Genomic DNA, 20,031 nt, shown 5'->3' on the forward strand with positions numbered 1-20,031 from the left:
AAGAATATTTTCATTTCAAACAAATGGAATAGATTTTTTTTTGTTTTATAGTATGCTTGACCTAACTAAAGAACACTCTGGCATGGATCTCGCGCGGCTGGAACAAACCTGCTTTACACTGTAGACAGATGCTGCCGGCTCCTTAATGAGTCATACAGGGTGAGAAGCGATTCGTTTAAGGACCCTCCTTTGGCAGAGAGCTTACTCCATTGTCTTTTTAAACACATTTTAAGGAACACAAAATATCTGTCATCAAACCTGCTTCCTTCTCCAGTTCAGCGTTAGAGGGGGCCCACAAGCTGTCTTGGCTGTGCTGGAAGCATAGACATCAGTCCTGAGTAGAACGCGACTTACTTTACTTGGCGAGTAGTTTTGTGCTCTTGCTTCATGGCGCCATACTCAACATTTTAAAATGTAGGAAAGCAACAGAAATAAGCACAGCTTCAAACTGCACCAGTGTGTTTAGAGCTCCTTGTCGCGCTTCAAACTGGGTGTGTTCCCCTGGCTTATGTTTATTTTCCATTTCCGCATTTTGTTTATTTTAAACTTTTATTTTTATTAAACTTTTATTTACTTCACTTTTTATTCATTTTTTTTTATTTTAAATTTCTTCTAACCATTTTTCTATTTATTTATTATTTACTATCTATGTATTATGGAGCTTGTGTTTTATGGGTGGCTCCCCAAGAGGCGGGGCCACAGCTGAAGGACCGCCCTCACAGTTGAAGGACCGCCCTCAGCCTGTCTGGATTCATGCATCCTTCAGTGGTTTATTACTGTTTCTTTGCGAGCATCGATGTTCTGCTTTTGCCCTTGCGATTTCGATAACTGATTAAGATGTGTGGAAGTGGGTTACACTGTTAGGCAAACCCTTTTCACCTTATGCTATTTTTTGTGTTGTTCTTTTGTTTAATGAAAAAACAAACAGTCATTGATAAAGATTTTGTATAGTACTTGTCTCTCAAGCCAATGATTTTTTTTTTTTAATCAGTCCTAATATTGTGTATTTTGGGACCTTTAAAGGCGGGAGACTGCCAGTGGTGTTTGGGGTCAGGCTGCTTAGGATTAGGCCTATTCTAGGCAGGCCAGAGGGAGGACCTCAAATGTGCTCTGAAATGGAAGGACCATGTTGTGTGACCAAAATGTGTGCATATCCTCTTAAATGAAAGTCTGCAAGGTGCACTTTAACTCTTTTAGGGCTAATTATTATTTTTTTTTCCTTTTGCCCCAAGGCTGAATATTTTTCCAAAGAAACACAGTTTTCTGCAAAGCACACGAAGCAACGGTTTCAGACATAAATCAATATAAAATATTTATAACAAATGTCACTCTGTTTAATGTACCATGAGCCTCTTCTTCTACTTTCGGCTGCTCCCGTTAGGGGTTGCCACAGTGGATCATCTTCTTCCTAATCTTTCTGTCCTCTGCATCTTGCTCTGTTAACCCCCAATCACCTCTCTCACAACATCCATAAACCTTCTCTTAGGTCTTCCTCTTCTCCTCTTCCCTGGCAGCTCTATCCTTAGCATCCTTCTCCCAATATACCCAGCATCTCTCCTCTGCACATGTCCAAACCAACGCAATCTCGCCTCTCTGACTTTGTCTCCCAACTGTCCAACCTGAGCTGATCCTCTAATGTCCTCATTTCTAATCCTGTCCATCCTCGTCACACCCAATGCAAATCTTAGCATCTTTAATTCTGCCACCTCCAGCTCTGTCTCCTGTGCCACCGTCTCCAGCTCATGTAACACAGCTGGTCTCACTACCGTCCTGTAGACCTTCCCTTTCACTCTTGCTGATACCCGTCTGTCACAAATCACTCCTGACACTCTTCTCCACCCATTCCACCCTCCCTGCACTCTCTTTTATACTTCTCTTCCAACACTCCCCATTACTCTGTACTGTTGATCCCAAGTATTTAAACTCATCCACCTTCGCCAGCTCTACTCCCTGCATCCTCACCACTCCACTGACCTCCCTCTCATTCACACACATGTATTCTGTCTTGGTGGTCCTACTGACCTTCATTCCTCTCCTCTCTAGAGCAGATCTCCACCTCTCCAGGGTCTCCTCAGCCTGCTCCTTACTTTCACTACAGATTTACAATGTCATCAGCAAACATCATAGTCCACAGGGACTCCTGTCTAATCGCGTCTGTTAACCGGTCCATCACCATTGCAAATAAGAAAGGGCTCAGAGCCGATCCCTGATGTAATCCCACCTCCACCTCAAAGGCCTCTGTCACTCCTACCGCAGACCTCACCACAGTCACACTTCCCTCGTGCATATCCTGTACAACTCTTATGTACTTCTTTGCCACTCCCAACTTACTCATACAATACCACAGCTCCTCTCAGTCACCCTGTTACATGCTTTCTCCAAGTCCATAAAGACGCAATGCAGCTCCTGCTGGCCTTCTCTAAACGTCTCCATCAACATCCTCAGAGCAAACATCGCATCTGTGGTGCTCTATCTTGGCATGAAACCATATGTAATGTACCATGAGCCTCTACAGTATGTAAATTCACATACTTATTATATGCTTACTACTAGCTGTATAAGCCCTTGCTGTAAAAAGCCAAGGCTCCAAGAATCCATGGATTCTGGCACTTCAATCAGTCAATCAATCACATCAGTTATGCATTATCGACTAAGCGAGGTTCTCTTTCCAGCAGCGGTTTCGTTTTGCCGACCTGCTTGCCTCCGTTGTCTATCAGCAGCTAAGCGAGTTTCTCTTTTCTCTGTGGTTGCACTTTGGTGACACAGTAGCTTTCTTTCAGCTTCAGGCTGTAGCCTCACGCCTTACGCTTCCGGGCTGGACAGACAGACACACACACTTCCACATGTAGACGTTTATATATAAGATTTTGAGGGTGAGTCCAAAATTATCCACACTCTGGTTATATGAAAACTTCTGTTGTCAGCACTGACTTTCCGTATGAGGTCCTCTTCTCCCCAGGTGTGAATGTGTTACGTCAGATCATTTGTAACTGTGGTGCTAGAAACAATGGCGGCCCCCCCCTCCCCCTTGTCATTTGCATGAAAGAAGAGCCACGTGCAATGATTCGTTGCTTGTGGTCTGAGGGTGTGCCTGGTGCTGACGTTTATCAAGGAATTTGTGCACAGCATGGAGAAAGTGTTTTGTCGGGAAGAAGTATCTGGATAGAGAAGTTCAAAGAAGGTCAGCTGTGAAGAAGGAGCTGGACGCCCGTCTACGTCCACGACTGATGACACCATTGAGTGTGCATGGGAAATGATTCAGTTGAATAGACGAGTGACAGTCGATGATGTGGCAAATCATTTGCAAATCAGCCATGGCTCTGCCTATACAATAATCCACGACAGACTTGGGTTTCGAAAGAAGCTCTACGAGGACGAGGATTCGCGTCTGATGACGAGGTGAAGACAGCGGCGCATTCGTGGCTCGCAGCTCAGCCTAAAACGGTTTTTATAGAAGGAATACGAAAGCTTATTGACAGACGGACAAAGTGTGTTGAAAAGCAGAGAGATTTAGGTCGAATAAATGATGATGGTTGTCTTTTGTGGAAGTTGATTAAAATACATTCTACAGCCGGAGAGCCGATCATTTATGACTCATCCTCATACATACAATAACTGTTTGTCTTATCACACTTTCTGGAAAAAAACAGTTTGAAGTAGGCTGGTAATCTGCAGAGTCTGCTAGCGCAGCGTGTCGATCGATGAAGTCTGGTAGCCAGCCTGCCTCCCCACAGATCTACGTCTGTGTAGTCCTAAGAGGGTGAACGTTGCCGTTGACGCTTCAGGTCCACGAGCGTGTTTAGCACTACAATCAGCTGGAGACCAATCAGCTGATGCTGGTATCTGTCTTTCGTTTTTGATCTCCAGCTCAGTTGCATCAAAATTGGAGTTCGGTAAGTCAGAGTCAGATTCAGCAATAATACATAAATAAATAAAAAAATAAATAAAATGCACGTATTTGGCTTTACATTTTGAGTATTTTGCTGTGCGCAATTGCTCTCTCGCCAGATGTCGATTCCGTACTACACGGCGTTAATACTACTCACTCACTCACACACACAGGGATTCGGCGTGAAGTCAACGAGTCTAACATTCCTAATAGCAAAGAGAGTCTACCTATAAAGTGATGGGTGAGCTTTGTCGACATTTACAGCTTTTATAGCCCTCTGTCCCTAGATATCAACTTTAGTTGACATCCACCCTAAAAGAGTTAATCACGTCCGAATGGTATAATTTTGTAATTTACGCTGTGGAGAAAAGTGGCAATTCAAGGAAAACTGTGGAGGACGCTGTACATGTTCCCAAACTGGTAGTTTCTTCTTCTGAAAAATATAATAAACTTGTAGTCCCTTATATTGGGGAACATTATGCCTAACGCCCAAAAGACGGATTTTTGTTTTTTTTTTTAATCCTTCAGATCCACTTACTTGACAGCTCACTTTTTCATAAGTGTGTTAAAGTCCGATTTGTGTTCCCAACATTAGATAGATCGTGTCGATATAGTGACTATGAACGATGACATGCCAAGGGTTCGTATTGTTTAAAGTGCATAACTGGGCAAAAGACTCACAAATTAATCTCATATCCTGGAAGGGAAATGCTGAGAATGCAAGAGAAGGGAGGAATGGCGGGGAAAAAAAGGGTCCGTTAAGGCGTATATATAAAATACATCTACGCATAACTGCTGTTTAAAACGCATTAGATAGATAGATAGATAGATAGATAGATAGATAGATAGATAGATAGATAGATAGATAGAAATGAAAGGCACTATATAATAGATAGATAGATAGATAGATATTTTTAGTATAGTAGGCAGGATAAGATAGATAGATAGATAGATAGATAGATAGAAATGAAAGGCACTATATAATAGATAGATAGAAATGAAAGGCATTATATAATAGATAGATAGATAGATAGATATAACTGAAAGGCACTATATAAGAGATAGAAATGAAAGGCAGGATAGATAGATAGATAGATAGATAGATAGATAGATAGATAGATAGATAGATAGGATATTAATTTTAGTATAGTAGGCAGGATGGATAGATAGATAGATAGATAGATAGATAGATAGATAGATAGATAGATAGATAGATAGATAGATAGATAGATAGATAGATAGATAGATAGATACTTTATTAATCCCAAGGGGAAAGAAACAATCCACTGAATTCCAGCTTCATGGGAGTGGACCACAGCTGATTTGATCCACTATCCAGCACCAGGCTGTAACTCTCCTTGGACAGGATGACAGTCCACCACACAGCCCACTGCACAGGTCCACAGTCATTACTGGCTTACGCCTGAGTCATTAACCAACCTAACGTGCATTTTTGTTGGGAATTTGGGTGAGAAACTGTAATATCCTGAGGATATTCCACACAAATATGTGGAGAACATGCATTCTCCATGCAGATGAATGGCTGGACACCTGGTCAGTGGGACAGCAGAGCTAACCCCTTCACAAATGTGAGCAAGATAAAAAAAAATCATTCTTCTCTATGTATGGTCAGAGGGGCATCAAGGTAACCACCAGACACAGGAATACACAATAAAGTTTTACATTAACATTCCAGAATTCTCCCTCATATACTTAAGACGAACGTAAAACTCTGTTGGTTTGTTTTTAAAAGGTCATATTTATTTCTATCATACCGTTCCCTTTTTTGCTTCCCCCAAAACTCTAGCAACCCCCAAGCTGTAAACAAAAATGCACGTCAAATCTCTGCCTCACGCCGACATATTGCTTTGCTTTATGAGGAATGCCATTAGTGGAAAAGTGATCTCACACACACATAAAAGGAAAATCCTGAAGTACAACTAAAGACGGCACGCAAATACATAAAGACGTAGTCATTAAGTGCCTCATAGCAGCAATAAAAAAAATAAAACACACACACACACACAACACCCCTCGGGCCCCCCCACCCCAAAAAGAAATCTCCAGGTGGCCCCATGTTAACGTGAACAAAGTGCGTGCTTATGTGTGGAAAACACCCAACATAAAAAAAAAAAAGGCATGGAATACAGAATAAGATTAATCAAATAAATAACTCTGACAGATGAAAGGAATTTCTCCTCATTCCCTGAAAGGGACGTGAAGATCCTGTTACAACAAAATACAAAAATAAAAAAGTTGCATCTTTTTCAAGTTGGTTGGTTACACACTCGTCACATGCCGATGTCTCTTTTAACATTTTGAACAGAGACGCAAGTCACACACCATAATATAATGGAAAGTCCCCATAAAAGAGTGACGTCAGCCAATTCCGATCAATACGGTCAGCTTACATTTGAACTAAGCAGGAACAGAAGTTTGCCGATTTATTTGTTTCCATCCTGGCACGGACTCGGGTTACGTTGAGCAAGACGAACATCACGACGTTCCGCTTCTGGGTAAACGTGCTGTGCATTAAATAGCAGACACATGGAAAACAACAAGCACAATAAAAATCTGTATGGATGTCTGCATAAAGGAAGCCGAAAAGTGGAGAAAGCGTTTGATAAATTCTGCTGTGCAGTTTGTTTCTCGGTAGCAGGATCCTAAAACGGACAAATCAAAATGAACCCAATGGTGGACGACATCAATAACGGAGCACCCCTGAAATTCAGATCCTGTTCCAAACTTCTTCGGGTGACCTGCTGATGTCTGTCCTAACATATTGAACAGAGACATGAGTCACGCACATTAAATAAATGTCTGTGTTCGGAATCGGCTTTTATGTGCAAATTGACTTCAAAACAGACTGCTGCTCCGTGTTCAAGGCAGATGACATCAGCTCTTTATTATGGCTTGCATGGAAACCCCATTAGGTGAGCACAACACATTCTGTCCCTCGTTCAGCAATTCGGAATAAAACAGAATATAAAATGGAGGGCGGCACGGCAGTTAGCATCACTTTCTCCCATCTCCAGGGATTTAGATTATAACTCCAGACTGGTGATGGTATGTGAAGGAAGCATTGAGAAAAACAGAATGGATAGCATATGGTGGGTGTTCTTGTGGGACATCAAGAGGTCTGGAGGTGCGTGAGAGAGAAAATAGGACCAGGGAAGTGTGTGAGGATTGAACAGAATACCCGTGAGGGAGTGAGGACAGACAAGGTTTCAGTTAGAGGAGGTCTGCACCAGGAATCTCTTTGAACTCCTTACCTCTTTGATCTGGTCATAGACATGATGAGTCCTGGGGGTAAAAGGTTTTTTTTTGCTGATGACACTGACAGAAGAGAAGAAGTGGAGAGGAAGCTGGAAGAACGGAGAAGGGCTTAGAGGATTGAAGATAGATAGGAAGACGTCAGAATATTTGAGGTTTAATGATGATCAGGATTCACAAGACAGCCTGCAGGGAGAGCCATTGGGGGGAAAATAAAAGTGGATACATTTAAATTTCCAACATGAAAAATTAGATGTGGAGATAACCCACAGGTTGGAAGAAGAGGTTGGGAGCGTGTGCTGGTTATAGTTGCCCTTTCTGAGTCCTTTCTTATTTGCAATGTTGATGGACAGGTTGACAGACGAGATTAGACAGGAGTCCCCATGGATTGTGATGTTTGCTGATGACATTGTGATCTGTAGCGAGAGTAGGGAGCAGGTGGAGGAGACCCAGGAGAGGTGGATATATGAGAGGAGAGGAATGAAGGTCAGTAGGACCACCAAGATAGAATACATATTTGTAAATGAGAGGGACTCAGTGGAGTAGTGAAGATGAAGGGAGTAGAGTTGGCAAAGTTGGATGAGTTTAAATACTTGGGATCAACAGTACAGAGTAATGGGATTGTGGAAGAGAGGTGACAAAAAGAGTGCAGGGAGGAGTGATTTGTGACAGACGGGTAACAGTAAGAGTAAAAGAGAAGGTCTACAGGATGGTAGCAAGACCAGCTATGTTATATGGGCTGGAGACGGTGGCACTGACCAGAAAGCAGGAGACGGAGCTAAAGATGCTAAGATTTGCATTGGGTGTGACGAGGTTGGACAGGATTAGAAAAGAGCACATTAGAGGGTCAGCTCAAGTTGGACGGTTGGGAGACAAAGTCAGAGAGGCGAGATTGCGTTGGTTTGGACATGCGCAGAGGAGAGATGAGGGGTATATTGGGAGAAGGGTGCTAAGGATAGAGCTGCCAGGGAAGAGGAGAAGAGAAAGGCCTAAACGAAGGTTTATGGATGTTGTGAGAGAACAACAACATTTATGTATATAGCACATTTTCATACAAAAAGTAGCTCAAAGTGCTTTACATAATGAAGAAAAGAAAAATAAAAGACAAAATAAGAAATTAAAATAAGACGACAATAGTTAACATAGAAAAGGAGTAAGGTCCGATGGCCAGGGTGGACAGAAAAGAAAAGAGAAAGAGAAGAAATGCAGGTGAAGAGTATAACAGAACAAGATACAAAGGGCAGAAAGATATGGAAGAAGATGATCCATTGTGGCGACCCAGGAGCAGCCAAAAGAAGAAGAAGAAGCTGTACCTGCCACATTGGATTGGGACCAGAGTACAGTGGGTGACACCTCAGCACCACACTGGAACAGTTTTTTTTGTAGTGGCTGGAGTGCCAATCCTGCCACCAACCCCCAAATTTTCCCTTAAAGTCGGAGGACCTACTTAAAGATTAACGTTATACTCAGGACGAAGCGATTGCAGATTTAGGGCCTTACTCAGGGGCCCAACGGAGTAGAGTCACTTCTGGTGTTTACGGGATTTGAACCGGCAACCTTCCAATTACTGGCAGAGATCCCTAGCTTCAGAGCCACCACTCTGCCCAATTGGAAGACGATATCTGGTGTATTGTGTGATTGAAGAATTAAGGTGAAGGTTGAAGGTGAGGTTTTTTAAGACCGTGGTAAGACCAGAAATAACGTATGGAGCTGAGACACGGACAGTAAAGGGAGAGGTTAAAATGGATATGTCGAGTTACAAAAAAAGGACAGAATAAGAAATGAGATAAGCAGTGGTGAAACAAAAGAGGGAGAGATATCTAAGAAAAGAAAGGAAAGTAGGGTGGAGTGGTGTGGATACGTGATGAGGAGAGACGAGGAATATGTGAGCAAAAGAGGGAATGCAAGTACAAGAGGAAGAGAAAGCAAGGGAGGACAAAGCAGAGGTGGACGGAGAAAGTAATAGAAGATCTGAAGGAAAAAGGGCTTGACTGGGGAGGAGGTGCAGGACTGAGCCGTTTGGAGGAGTTGATCGAGCACGTCGACCTCACATAGAAGTGAGAAAAGATGAAGAGGAAGAAATGATGATATACGAGTGTTGGCATACTGTGTGTTTGCATGAGCGTTTTCACTGGAAATCCAATCCTTTTTTCAAAAATTCGAAAGACATGGATGTTGGACCACAGGCTGGTGTCGGGGTGTATGAGAATGTGCCGTGCAACGGGCTGTTCCCTGCCTTGTACCTCATTTTGCAAAGAGACGCTTAGGCTCCTCAAATTAAATGAAATAGGAAATAATTGAAACAATGGATTTCAAACTTTAACAGTAATTATAAATGCAGTTGTGTCCTCACCCTGCATGACAGGACTTACCTACTACTATTAATACAACATTCCCATCTAAGACTGGAAGTGGAAATCCATGCAAACACTGGGAAACAGGTCTTTATGCCCAAGTTGCAGTTAAATGGTGTCCAGTTACCCTACATGTGTGTTCTCTGGGAACTTTGGTTTCCTCACATCCCATACTGGAGAGTCTAAAATGTTCCCAACATAAGTGCAGGTGGGTCCTGTGATAGGCTGATGTCTCAGTTTGTGTCAAACACCACCAAGGCAGTAATGGAGGTAAGTGAGCACACCATATTCTAACTGTGCAATTCCTCTTTCTTTATTGTAATTTTTGCTTGAGTGATGATCACATCTTGAGCAGCCTGGTTGGTGTTTGTGAACCTCACAGGTTGAGATTTGTACAATGTAGCATGTGTTTTGTTTTTCTTTTTTTGTCAAGAGGTCCCTGGCTCATTCCAAAGTTAAATGGCAGAACAATTGTCTGGGACACAAATCAGTTTATTTTACACGCATGATAAAGATGACCTACCTTTGCGGCCAGCCGGCATTCCACCACCCTGATGTTGAAATGAGATGTTGCAGCTTTGTTCATTTCCACACAACAGTTGGCAATCACAAAAACGGCTCCACTCGGAAGCTGTACATCAGTTGCTCTGAGAGGACTGAATTCTATTAGCTTTGCCTGAATAAATAAACAAAATAAATAAATAAGTAAATACATATATTTAGAAAAGTACAATCTGTACTACCTGTCTATGGTGGGTTGAAATCTAAGCAATCAACGGATAGACCGCAGCGTTAATGCATGCAGTGCACCATGCCATGTACGTCTCTGTTATATGTCATGTGGTATGGGACTTGTAAAAGCAGGGTTAATGTTTGTGATGCGCCACCTGTTGGAATGCTGAATACAATGCATACGCCTCTGTTATATGGATAGGAGGAGGAGGAGGAGGAGGTTGGGAGCATGCACTGATTACAGCAAGTTGATACACTCACCACACATCAGCCACCTAGATTGGGATGAAATGGGTGACACCTCAGCACCACAATGGAACACTGGGAGGTTTTTTATGGTGGCTGGAGTGCCGATCCTGCCATCAACCCCCCAATTCACCATCACAAGTTGGAGGACCTGCTTGCAGGGCTGGATTCAGATTAACGTCATACCCAGGATGGAGCAATTACAAGTACAGGGTGTTAATCAAGGGCCTAACAGAGTAGAGTCACTTCTGGCATTTATGAAAAAAAAAACCAGAAATCTTAGTGACTGGCAAACATGGAAATAGTGAGGGTGATTAGAAATAAACGTTAGGTTTAAAAGTAAGACGTAGAGGTAAAAAATGTAGAGGTAATCACTGACTCGGACTTAGACAGAACTTTATTTGACCCTGGAGGGAAATTTGGCTTTTTACAAATACTATTTAAATAAAAACACACACAATACATTATATATATATATATATATATATATATATATATATATATATATATATATATATATATATATATATATATATATATATATATATATACCCTGTGTTAGGATATAGCGGGTTGGTAAATGACTGACTGACTGACTATATATATATATATATATATATATATATATATATATATATATATAGAGAGAGAGAGAGAGAGAGATGATAGATATATTGTATAGACTTGCCCAAACACCACCAGTCAGAGACCACATCTTTATAAAAAGACACACGTTTATTTGTCATAAACAAACCCAGATTTCAGTCCCGAACACTACACAATGCACTCAGCTATTAATCACCACAATAATCCCACTCTTTTCCTCAGTCCTTGGTCGCCTGTCTCCTCCTGGGAGCTCTGTCCTGCTCCCACTCCCGACTCTAGCTCCCAGACTGTAGGAAGGTGGCCCCTTTTATTCCCACCTGGATGTGTTCCAGGTGGCTGATGACGGCCTTCCGGCAGCACTTCCTGGTGTGGCGGAAGTGCTGCCTTTTGCACTGGAAGCACTCCGGGCGTCTCTGGCAGGTTAATCCGCCATCTTGCCTGGTGTGGTGGAAGTAACAGTTCTCCGGGTCCTACGAGGCTTAAGGCGCCCCCTGGCGGTGGCCACGGGTCCCAATGGGTTAAAATCTTTTCCCCCTTCTCCTGTGGTCCTCTCTCAGTCCAGGGCGGTTGCTCCCTCGTGGCCCGGAAGCTATACATGCCCCTTTCTGGTCTTTCGAGGCATCCCGGCCAGGTAAGGACCCCAGCAATCTGCCACAATATATATATATAGCGGATTGGATTATGACTGACTGACTGACATTCACGTGTTTTCAAAGAGAACAGTAGATGAACAACATGGAATCTTGGTTTGTGAAAAACGTTCCACCTGCAAAGGGCGTGTTTAATTTTTTGGCAATTTTTAATGTGTATTTATTAAACCAAAATAAATTACATCTCTCTATTATAAAAAAAAAAATCTTGGAAGGAGACATGACGTGATTGTCTCAGAGGTACTTTCACCTCCCGCAAGACAAGTCTTCGTGCCAAGCGAAGTAACCACACCCGGGGCCGGAAGCCCCTGCGAGACAAGAGCTTATGCGAAGAGATTTGGAAAAGTCCTGCGTGGTTATGTCAGACTCATTTCTTGTAGAGATGTCACGATGTAAGTCCAAACACGGAATCCAAATTCATTGTGATATTGATGAAAAGGTAAAAGTGAAAAGAGACTGAATATATGGACATAGGTGATATGACAGAAGTGTGTCGCGCGAAATGAAGATCATGCAGCGTCAGCGGCAGCAATCCAGCAGCTGATCGAGCAAAGAGGAGGTAAAAAAAAAATGTATTTGTTTCCCAGTGTATCACCGTTTAAGAGGGGGTGTCGGAGGAGCGACCGCGTCTCCTTGGGGTGCGTTCAGCCCCCCTATCCACAACTAGGGATTGGGTGAGCAAAGTGAGTAGGGATATAAAAAAAAAAAATCAGATGTATCATTTACATTTCTGTTACCTACTCATTATCTACAGGGGGCAAATTGTGGAAAGCAAAATGTGGTGGGGGTGAAATGTGAGGGGCTAAATGTGGGAGGCGAATTGTTGGGGGTGAAATGTGAGGGGCGACTTTTCCGTAAACCGTTCCATCCAGGGTTGGTTCCTGTGCACCTCCCAATGAGGTCGTGACAGGCTGTGGCCTCTTGAGGCCCAAAAACTGAAACACTGGATGGATGATGTGAAAGAAAAAATAACTGCTTGCAAGTTACTAAGGGTTAAAAGCTGACAAAGCTGTTTTGCTCTAACGGCAGGTTATTAACACAGGCGTCTGACATAAGACAGGGTGCAGTAAGCTGAATGAGGAAAATGTCTAGTTTCTTAGGAACGGGTCTATTTGAAACAAGAGAGCTGGCCTTTCCTTCTTTAGGGTCTATCTGACAAGTGAAAAAAATAAGAACAGATGGCCCACTAGCGTACTTAAATAAAATGCTTAAGTAAACGATATTATGTTTATTTTTAAAGAAATAAGGAGAAGGGGGAAGAAGAGGAAAGTATAAAACACCAATAGAAAAAAAATGTCATTTTGCTCTTCTGCCTTGCAACGTAGAATCCACATACTCATCTGTGACTGAATAAAAAAATCGAAGTGATTGAACTTGTCCCGTCTTCCTCGGGGGAGTTTTTTTACTTCCACGATGCACTGCTGATAAAATATATCCAGCCAAATTAATTGTGCTGTATTGTGTACACAATGCATCTTGGGAAAGATGCTCTCAACAGTAAGTGCTATATAAAACAAATGAGGTTGACTGTCCAAGCAAAAGAAGATTCAGTAGATGGACACAGTGAAACGGTTAATGAGGGTACGGTTTTACCACAGACATTTAATAAAAAAAAAAACAAAAAAAACAAACGGCTTTCTTACTGAAGAACACAGAAAGTTCTGAGGAGAACAAACCATTCAGCCAAAAACAGCTCATCTTTTCTCGAGTCTCAGAATGTTTCCAAAATATCATCAAAGTGTTATTTGAAGGTCTCCAAGGTCCTACTTTCATCTCTTGCTAAGTCGGAGGAACAGCTTTTATTCATTAATGAGCAGATTTCCTAATAAAGTGGCCACTAATGAATAATATATATAATAGCTTTCATAACATTCATTTGACCAAAAAATACACAAAGGAAAATGTAAATGATGCAGAATGGCAATTGATAAAATGCTTCCTATTGATCATACAGGGCCTGAGCCGTCTTAACAGCATTATAGGCCCCCAGGCAAAGCAATGCACTGGGACCCCTACCTACACAACCACTTAGCAAGTCACAACATATGTAGATTAGCTTGGGGTCCGTAAGCTCATGGGGCCCCCTAGGTAACTGCCCAGTGTGCCCATGCATTAAGATGGTCCTGCACTCGGCCCTTCAGTATTAAATCGGATTGTACAGACAGACTGGACAAGACCAAAGACTGGCGCGTAAGCTTAGTGACAGTTTGCTCCTTGGGACTCGTCTAAGCTGAGGAGTAGAAAAGCAGCCAGTCAATTTGGGCATGAAGATTGCTGCGTGATTGTGTGTTAAATACATACCAGTTCTTAATACAGACAAAAAAAGAGTGGCACGGAAACAAAAGTCAGGTGAAGCTACAGATTTTCTAAAGGGGTATTAATTCACGGGTTGGCCGGTGCTTGTTCAGAGTTATTGCAGCATACTGAGAAGTCTCTCTCTCTCTCTCCTGTAGGAAACTACAATGGGTAGTGCCAGCGAATGGGCAATAAAAGCAAGACTTGTCTGATGATAGAAAGAGCGACCAACAAAGAGAGAGTGTCACAGACACACACATATGTACGAGGGGGGAGTCCAGCCAAAGTTATAAAACATGACTTATCATAAAACGGAAGGAACCTTAACAAAACTGATCATGGCATTTCTCAATGGAGTCTCCACCCTTCTCAAAGCACTTGTGCCACCTGCCTGGAAGTGCCAGCAGAATAAAAAGTTTTGTCTTGGGTTGGGTTGGGTGCTCCACCTCAATGTCAGGTTGGACTGGTCTCGGAATTGTTGAAGAAAGAGCAGAGCAGGCTCTTGTTCCTTAGGAGACTACGTTCCTTGAATGTGGGAAGTGACATCCGTCACATCTTCTAACAAGTCTGTGATGGCCAGTGGGATTTTCTACGCTGTGGTGTGCTAGGCTGGTAACTTAACTTAACAAGAGAGGCCCACCGAATCAACAAGCTGATTAAAAGATTAGGCTTAGTTATGGGATACACTCTGGACCACCTGGACTTTTTAGCAAAGGAGAGAATTAAAAATAAAACTGAATGCTGTACTGATCAGTGCTGCATATCCCATCTCTGTGACACACCAACACCAACGAAGTATTCAGCAAAAGTGTGTCAGGAAACGCTAAGGGGGACAACTTTGTACCAATAGCAATATACAGTACAGTACATGTATAGTACCTCACTGAGACTACCAAATCAGAAGTGTCCTTTCTTTGTAATTTTGTTCCATTGAAGTCATTATGGTGTGTGATCAGACCATGATATGTGTGTGTGTGTGAATATACAGGGCTATTCAAAATGGAAGAGCAGATTTCAAAAATGTATTTCAAAGAAACTGTATAAGACAGAAACGCATTCCGCACATCACTGGATAGTGGAAAGTTCAAAGTTTAAAATCCCCCCTAAAAGTACCAGTGAATGCCACCGAGTGCTGTTTCTCGTTTACAGTGATCCCTCGCTATATCGTGCTTCGACTTTCGCAGCTTCACTCCATCACGGATTTTAAATGTAAGCATATCTAAATATATATCACAGATTTTTCGCAGGTTCGCGGATTTCTGCGGACAATGGGTCTTTTAATTTATGGTACATGCTTCCTCAGTTTGTTTGCTCTGTTGATTTCATACAAGGGACGCTATTGGCGGATGGCTTAGAAGCTACCCAATCAGAGCATGTATTACATATTAACTAAAACTCCTCAATGATATACGATATGCTTCCCGCGCGGTGCTTGATTGTTTGCTTTTCTCTGTCTCTCTCTGTCTCTCTCTCTCTGACATTCTCTGCTCCTGACGGAGGGTCTGTTTGCACAGAGGATACGGACGCTCCTCTAAAAAATGCTGAAAGACTACCTTCACTTTGCTTCCTTCTTTGCGGCCGCTTTATCGCGGTGCTTCGCATACTTAAAAGCCCAACAGCACGTATTGATTTTTTGATTGTTTGCTTTTCTCTCGCGCTCTCTCTGTCTCTTTCTGACATTCTCTGCTCCTGATGCAGACACTCCTTTGAAGAGAAGATATGTTTGCATTCTTTTAATTGTGAGAAAGAACTGTCATCTCTGTCTTGTCATGGAGCACAGTTTAAACGTTTGACTAAAGGGTGTTATTTCATGTCTAGAGGGCTCTAATAATGTAAAAAAAACATATTTAGAAGGTCATAAACAGATTTTTCTGTGCTCTAACTGGGAAAATATTAGATTCATAAATAAAGAATCCTACTTTGTGGAAATTCATTTATCGTGGTATCGTGAGTCTGGAACGGATTAATCGTGATAAACGAGGGTTTACTGTATAACTGTGCGGAGAATATTTATAAACAGTGTGGGAGAGTTTATAAGGGCTTAAAATATATATAAAAAAAACATACAAACATATGGTTTCTACTTCGCGGATTTTCACCTATCACGGGGGGTTCTGGAACGCAACCCCCGCGATCGAGGAGGGATTACTGTATAGTAAAATGGTGACAACACCACAGGAGAAATCATTTTGCGTACTGCAATTTGCATAGTGTGAGTTCATTATTCAAGTGCAACATGAATTCCGCCGACGGTTCAACAAACAGCCACCTCGTCATAAGCAAATTTACGAGTGGCATAAAAAATTTATAGAAGAAGGTTGCATAAGCATTGGTCGTCCATGCACGTCAGATGAAAATGTCGAGTGTATTCCGAGGTGTGTTCGAATGGAGCTCTAAACAAAACCATTCCAGGATGATGGATTGGAAGAGGTGGACAACAAGATCTTGCTCATCATCTACGGCCTCCCAGACCTCCAGACTTTACCCCCTGCCATTTTTATCTATTGGGTTACGTTAAAGAAAGAGTGTTTGTTCCACCTATGCCCGCTAAGATTTGAGACATCAATTTGAGGAAGCTGTGAATTCAGTAACTAGCGACCAGTTGACTCGCGTGTGGCAAGAAATGGTCTACCGTTTTGATGTTTGTCACGCTACACATGGTGCTCATGTTAAATGCATGCAACCTCAAGGACCATTGGGACCAAACTTTGAACTTTCCTCTGTCCAGTGATGCGCGGAATATATTTCTGTCTTATACAGTTTGTTTGAAATACATTTCTGAAATCTGCTCTTTCATTTTGAATAGCCCTATATATATTTTTTCATTTATTTAAAGAGCTTCTGTAAAAAAAAACACACCCCAAGAAAAAGAAACAGTAAGCCTGTTTAGTCTCATGCAGAGCTAAGGAGGCTGTATGGGGGCCTAATCCAGCTCTTCAAATCCTTAAAGGCGTTGATATAGGAGGTCCAGCCATACTCTTTCAGCTTAATGGTGAATCCCATAAGTGAGGGCATCAGTGGAAATTAAGGGGGAATACATTTAAGACTGAAGCCAGGAAGCACTTCTTTTAACGACAGCACCTAATCATCATTCCTCCCAGTAACGTCAAAGTTGCTACTGGGGCTGCTGGGATTTGTAGGCCATTTAAGTAGCACAGCTACATTGTGCAATTCTGGTCACCACATCAGAAGAAAGACATGGCACTTGAAACTGTGTAGAGAGGAGCACAAGCAAGTACATCATGGGACTTAAGGACATGTCTTACTGTGATAGACTCCGAGAATTAAACATGATTAGTGTCGAACTGTGTGAGGACCTCATCCAGATATTTAAAATCCTCAAAGGCATCGATAAAGTAGATCCAGCAGAATTCTTTTGACTAAATTGTGACTCATGTTCTCAAGGACACTAAAATGAAGGGGATTTGTATGTAAGGCTGATTCCAGAAAGCACTTTTTTATACAAACAGTTGCGGGACTCTGGAACAAATGACTGAGTCATGGAGTTGAAGCAGAAACCTTAAAAAAAGTTTAAGAAGAATCGGGACGAGATATCAGGACAGCTGAGCTATTATCTAAACAAACAGGCGACTCGTTAACTGAATGGTCTTCCTATTGTTTGTCAAAGAAAGAAAGAGAGATTGTTTGTGGTGTCTAATTTTTAATCATCAACCCATCGGATCAGCGGCACGTCTTTGGGAGGAAGCTGGAGAAGAGGTGGGCAGCGGTCAGTCCTGGAGGGCCGCAGTGACTGTTGGTTTTTTGTTCCAACCCAGTTTCTTAATGAGAAGTCAATTATTGCTAATGAAGCTCTTATTACTCAAGTGACATTTTGGTGCTTCATTTTAGTGGTCTCACTTGTTAAGGTTCCCCACCCTTAACAGTCTTAAACAGCTGCAATCACTGCTTTCAATAGCTCCTTATAAGCACATTGATGCAGATGACCAAGGAGCCAGCAGCTCTCCATCTCACTTGTTTCCATTTACACCAGTGTGTGTTCATCCTGCACTATTCATCCTGCAGAATTATTACAAGAACAAGAAAATACGAACACATAACTCCAGCTATTAAATCCTTACACTGGCTCCCGGTTAAGTTTAGGGCAGATTTCAAAATCCTTTTAACATATAAAGCATTAAATGGCCAAGGTCCGGCTTACTTGTCTGAGCTTATCATGACTTACAAACCTGAGCGCACATTAAGCTCTCAAGATGCCGGTCTGCTTAGGATTCCAAGGATTAATAAAATAACAGTAGGAGGTTGAGCTTTTATTTTCAGGGCCCCTAAACTGTGGAGTGGTCTGCCTGCTACTATAAGAGATGCCCCTTCGGTCTCAGGCTGAAGACTCACTACTTCAGTTTAGCACACCATGACTAGAGCTGCTGATTAACTGTACAGACTGCATCTCTGTTGTCAGTCATTAGCACTATAACATAAGTAACATGATAGTTAGAATTGGATACTAACCCTCACCTATTCTGTTTCTCTTCTCGCTACTCAAATGTGGCACTTGGTGCCACGGCCCACCTGCCAAGTTGTTTTGCCTGCCTAAGGTAAAGTCATCTCTGATAGAGGATTGCAGGAATCGTCGTGTAGAGGGGTCCTTTTATCGGATTAGCTGGCCCAGTGCTGTTTCAGCTGTTGAATGGCCAAATGGGGGAGGCAGCTTGATGGCCGAGGTCTCCAGGACTCTAAACAAATCCAAATCATATCATGTGATACCATCTACTGTAAAATTCTGCTACGTACTTCTAAAATTTTTATTTGTATACTGTATTGAGGATTTGTTCTGTTCTGTGTATTGTATTGACCCCGTTCTTTTTGACACCCACTGCACGCCAAACCTACCTGGAAAGGGGTCTCTCTCTCTGAACTGCCTTTCCCGAGGTTTCTTCCATTTTTTCCCTACTGGGATTTTTTTTTTTGGGGAGTTTTTCCTTGTCTTCTTAGACAGTCAAGGCTGGGGGGCTGTCAAGAGGCAGGGCCTTTTAAAGCCCATGGGGGCACTTCTTGTGTGATTCAAAAATAAATTGTATTGCATTGTCTTTGGTTTAATAAATCACTTGACACAAGAATGTGACAGACTGAAAGTGATCCGTTTTAGGCTTCAAATCATTTGAATGCTATCCTTGGAAACGATATAAGAATCTAACTCTGCAGACTAACAAGCCATGAAGTGAAATACGGTCTGAGACTGGCAAGGATTGGTTTAAAATTAAGCAGTTGGGTTGGAATGAAAACCTACAGCCACTGCGGCCCTCCATGTCCGACATTGCCCACCCCTGAGGAGTATTCTGATGTTACAAACCGGATTCCAAAAAAGTTGGGACACTATACAAATCGTGAATAAAAACTGAATGCAATGATGTGGAGGTGCCAACTTCTAATATTTTATTCAGAATAGAACATAAATCACAGAACAAAAGTTTAAACTGAGAAAATGTATCATTTTAAGGGAAAAATATGTTGATTCAGAATTTCATGGTGTCAACAAATCCCAAAAAAGTTGGGACAAGGCCATTTCACCACTGTGTGGCATCTCCCCTTCTTCTTACAACACGCAACAGACGTCTGGGGACCGAGGAGACCAGTTTCTCAAGTTTAGAAATAGGAATGCTCTCCCATTCTTGTCTAATACAGGCCTCTAACTGTTCAATCGTCTTGGGCCTTCTTTGTCGCACCTTCCTCTTTATGATGCGCCAAATGTTCTCTATAGGTGAAAGATCTGGACTGCAGACTGGCCATTTCAGTACCCGGATCCTTCTCCTACACAGCCATGATGTTGTGATTGATGCAGAATGTGGTCTGGCATTATCTTGTTGAAAATGCAGGGTCTTCCCTGAAAGAGATGACATCTGGATGGGAGCATATGTTGTTCTAGAACCTGAATATATTTTTCTGCATTGATGGTGCCTTTCCAGACATGCAAGCTGCCCATGCCACACGCACTCATGCAACCCCATACCATCAGAGATGCAGGCTTCTG

General features: G+C 42.2%; 1 protein-coding gene across 3 annotated transcripts in view; it reads right to left on the minus strand.

The window, feature by feature from the left end:
* The window catches only part of galk2 (galactokinase 2), a 151,556-nt gene that overhangs the window by 51,261 nt on the left and 80,264 nt on the right, over positions 1–20,031 (minus strand). For all 3 annotated transcript variants that reach the window (XM_039772878.1, XM_039772877.1, XM_039772879.1), the window contains one exon: positions 10,040–10,192. In XM_039772878.1, coding sequence (XP_039628812.1) covers positions 10,040–10,192 — 153 coding nt within the window. The remainder of the gene's footprint in view (positions 1–10,039; positions 10,193–20,031) is intronic.

This window comes from Polypterus senegalus, chromosome 12 (assembly GCF_016835505.1).
Source record: "Polypterus senegalus isolate Bchr_013 chromosome 12, ASM1683550v1, whole genome shotgun sequence".
NCBI lineage: Eukaryota > Metazoa > Chordata > Cladistia > Polypteriformes > Polypteridae > Polypterus > Polypterus senegalus.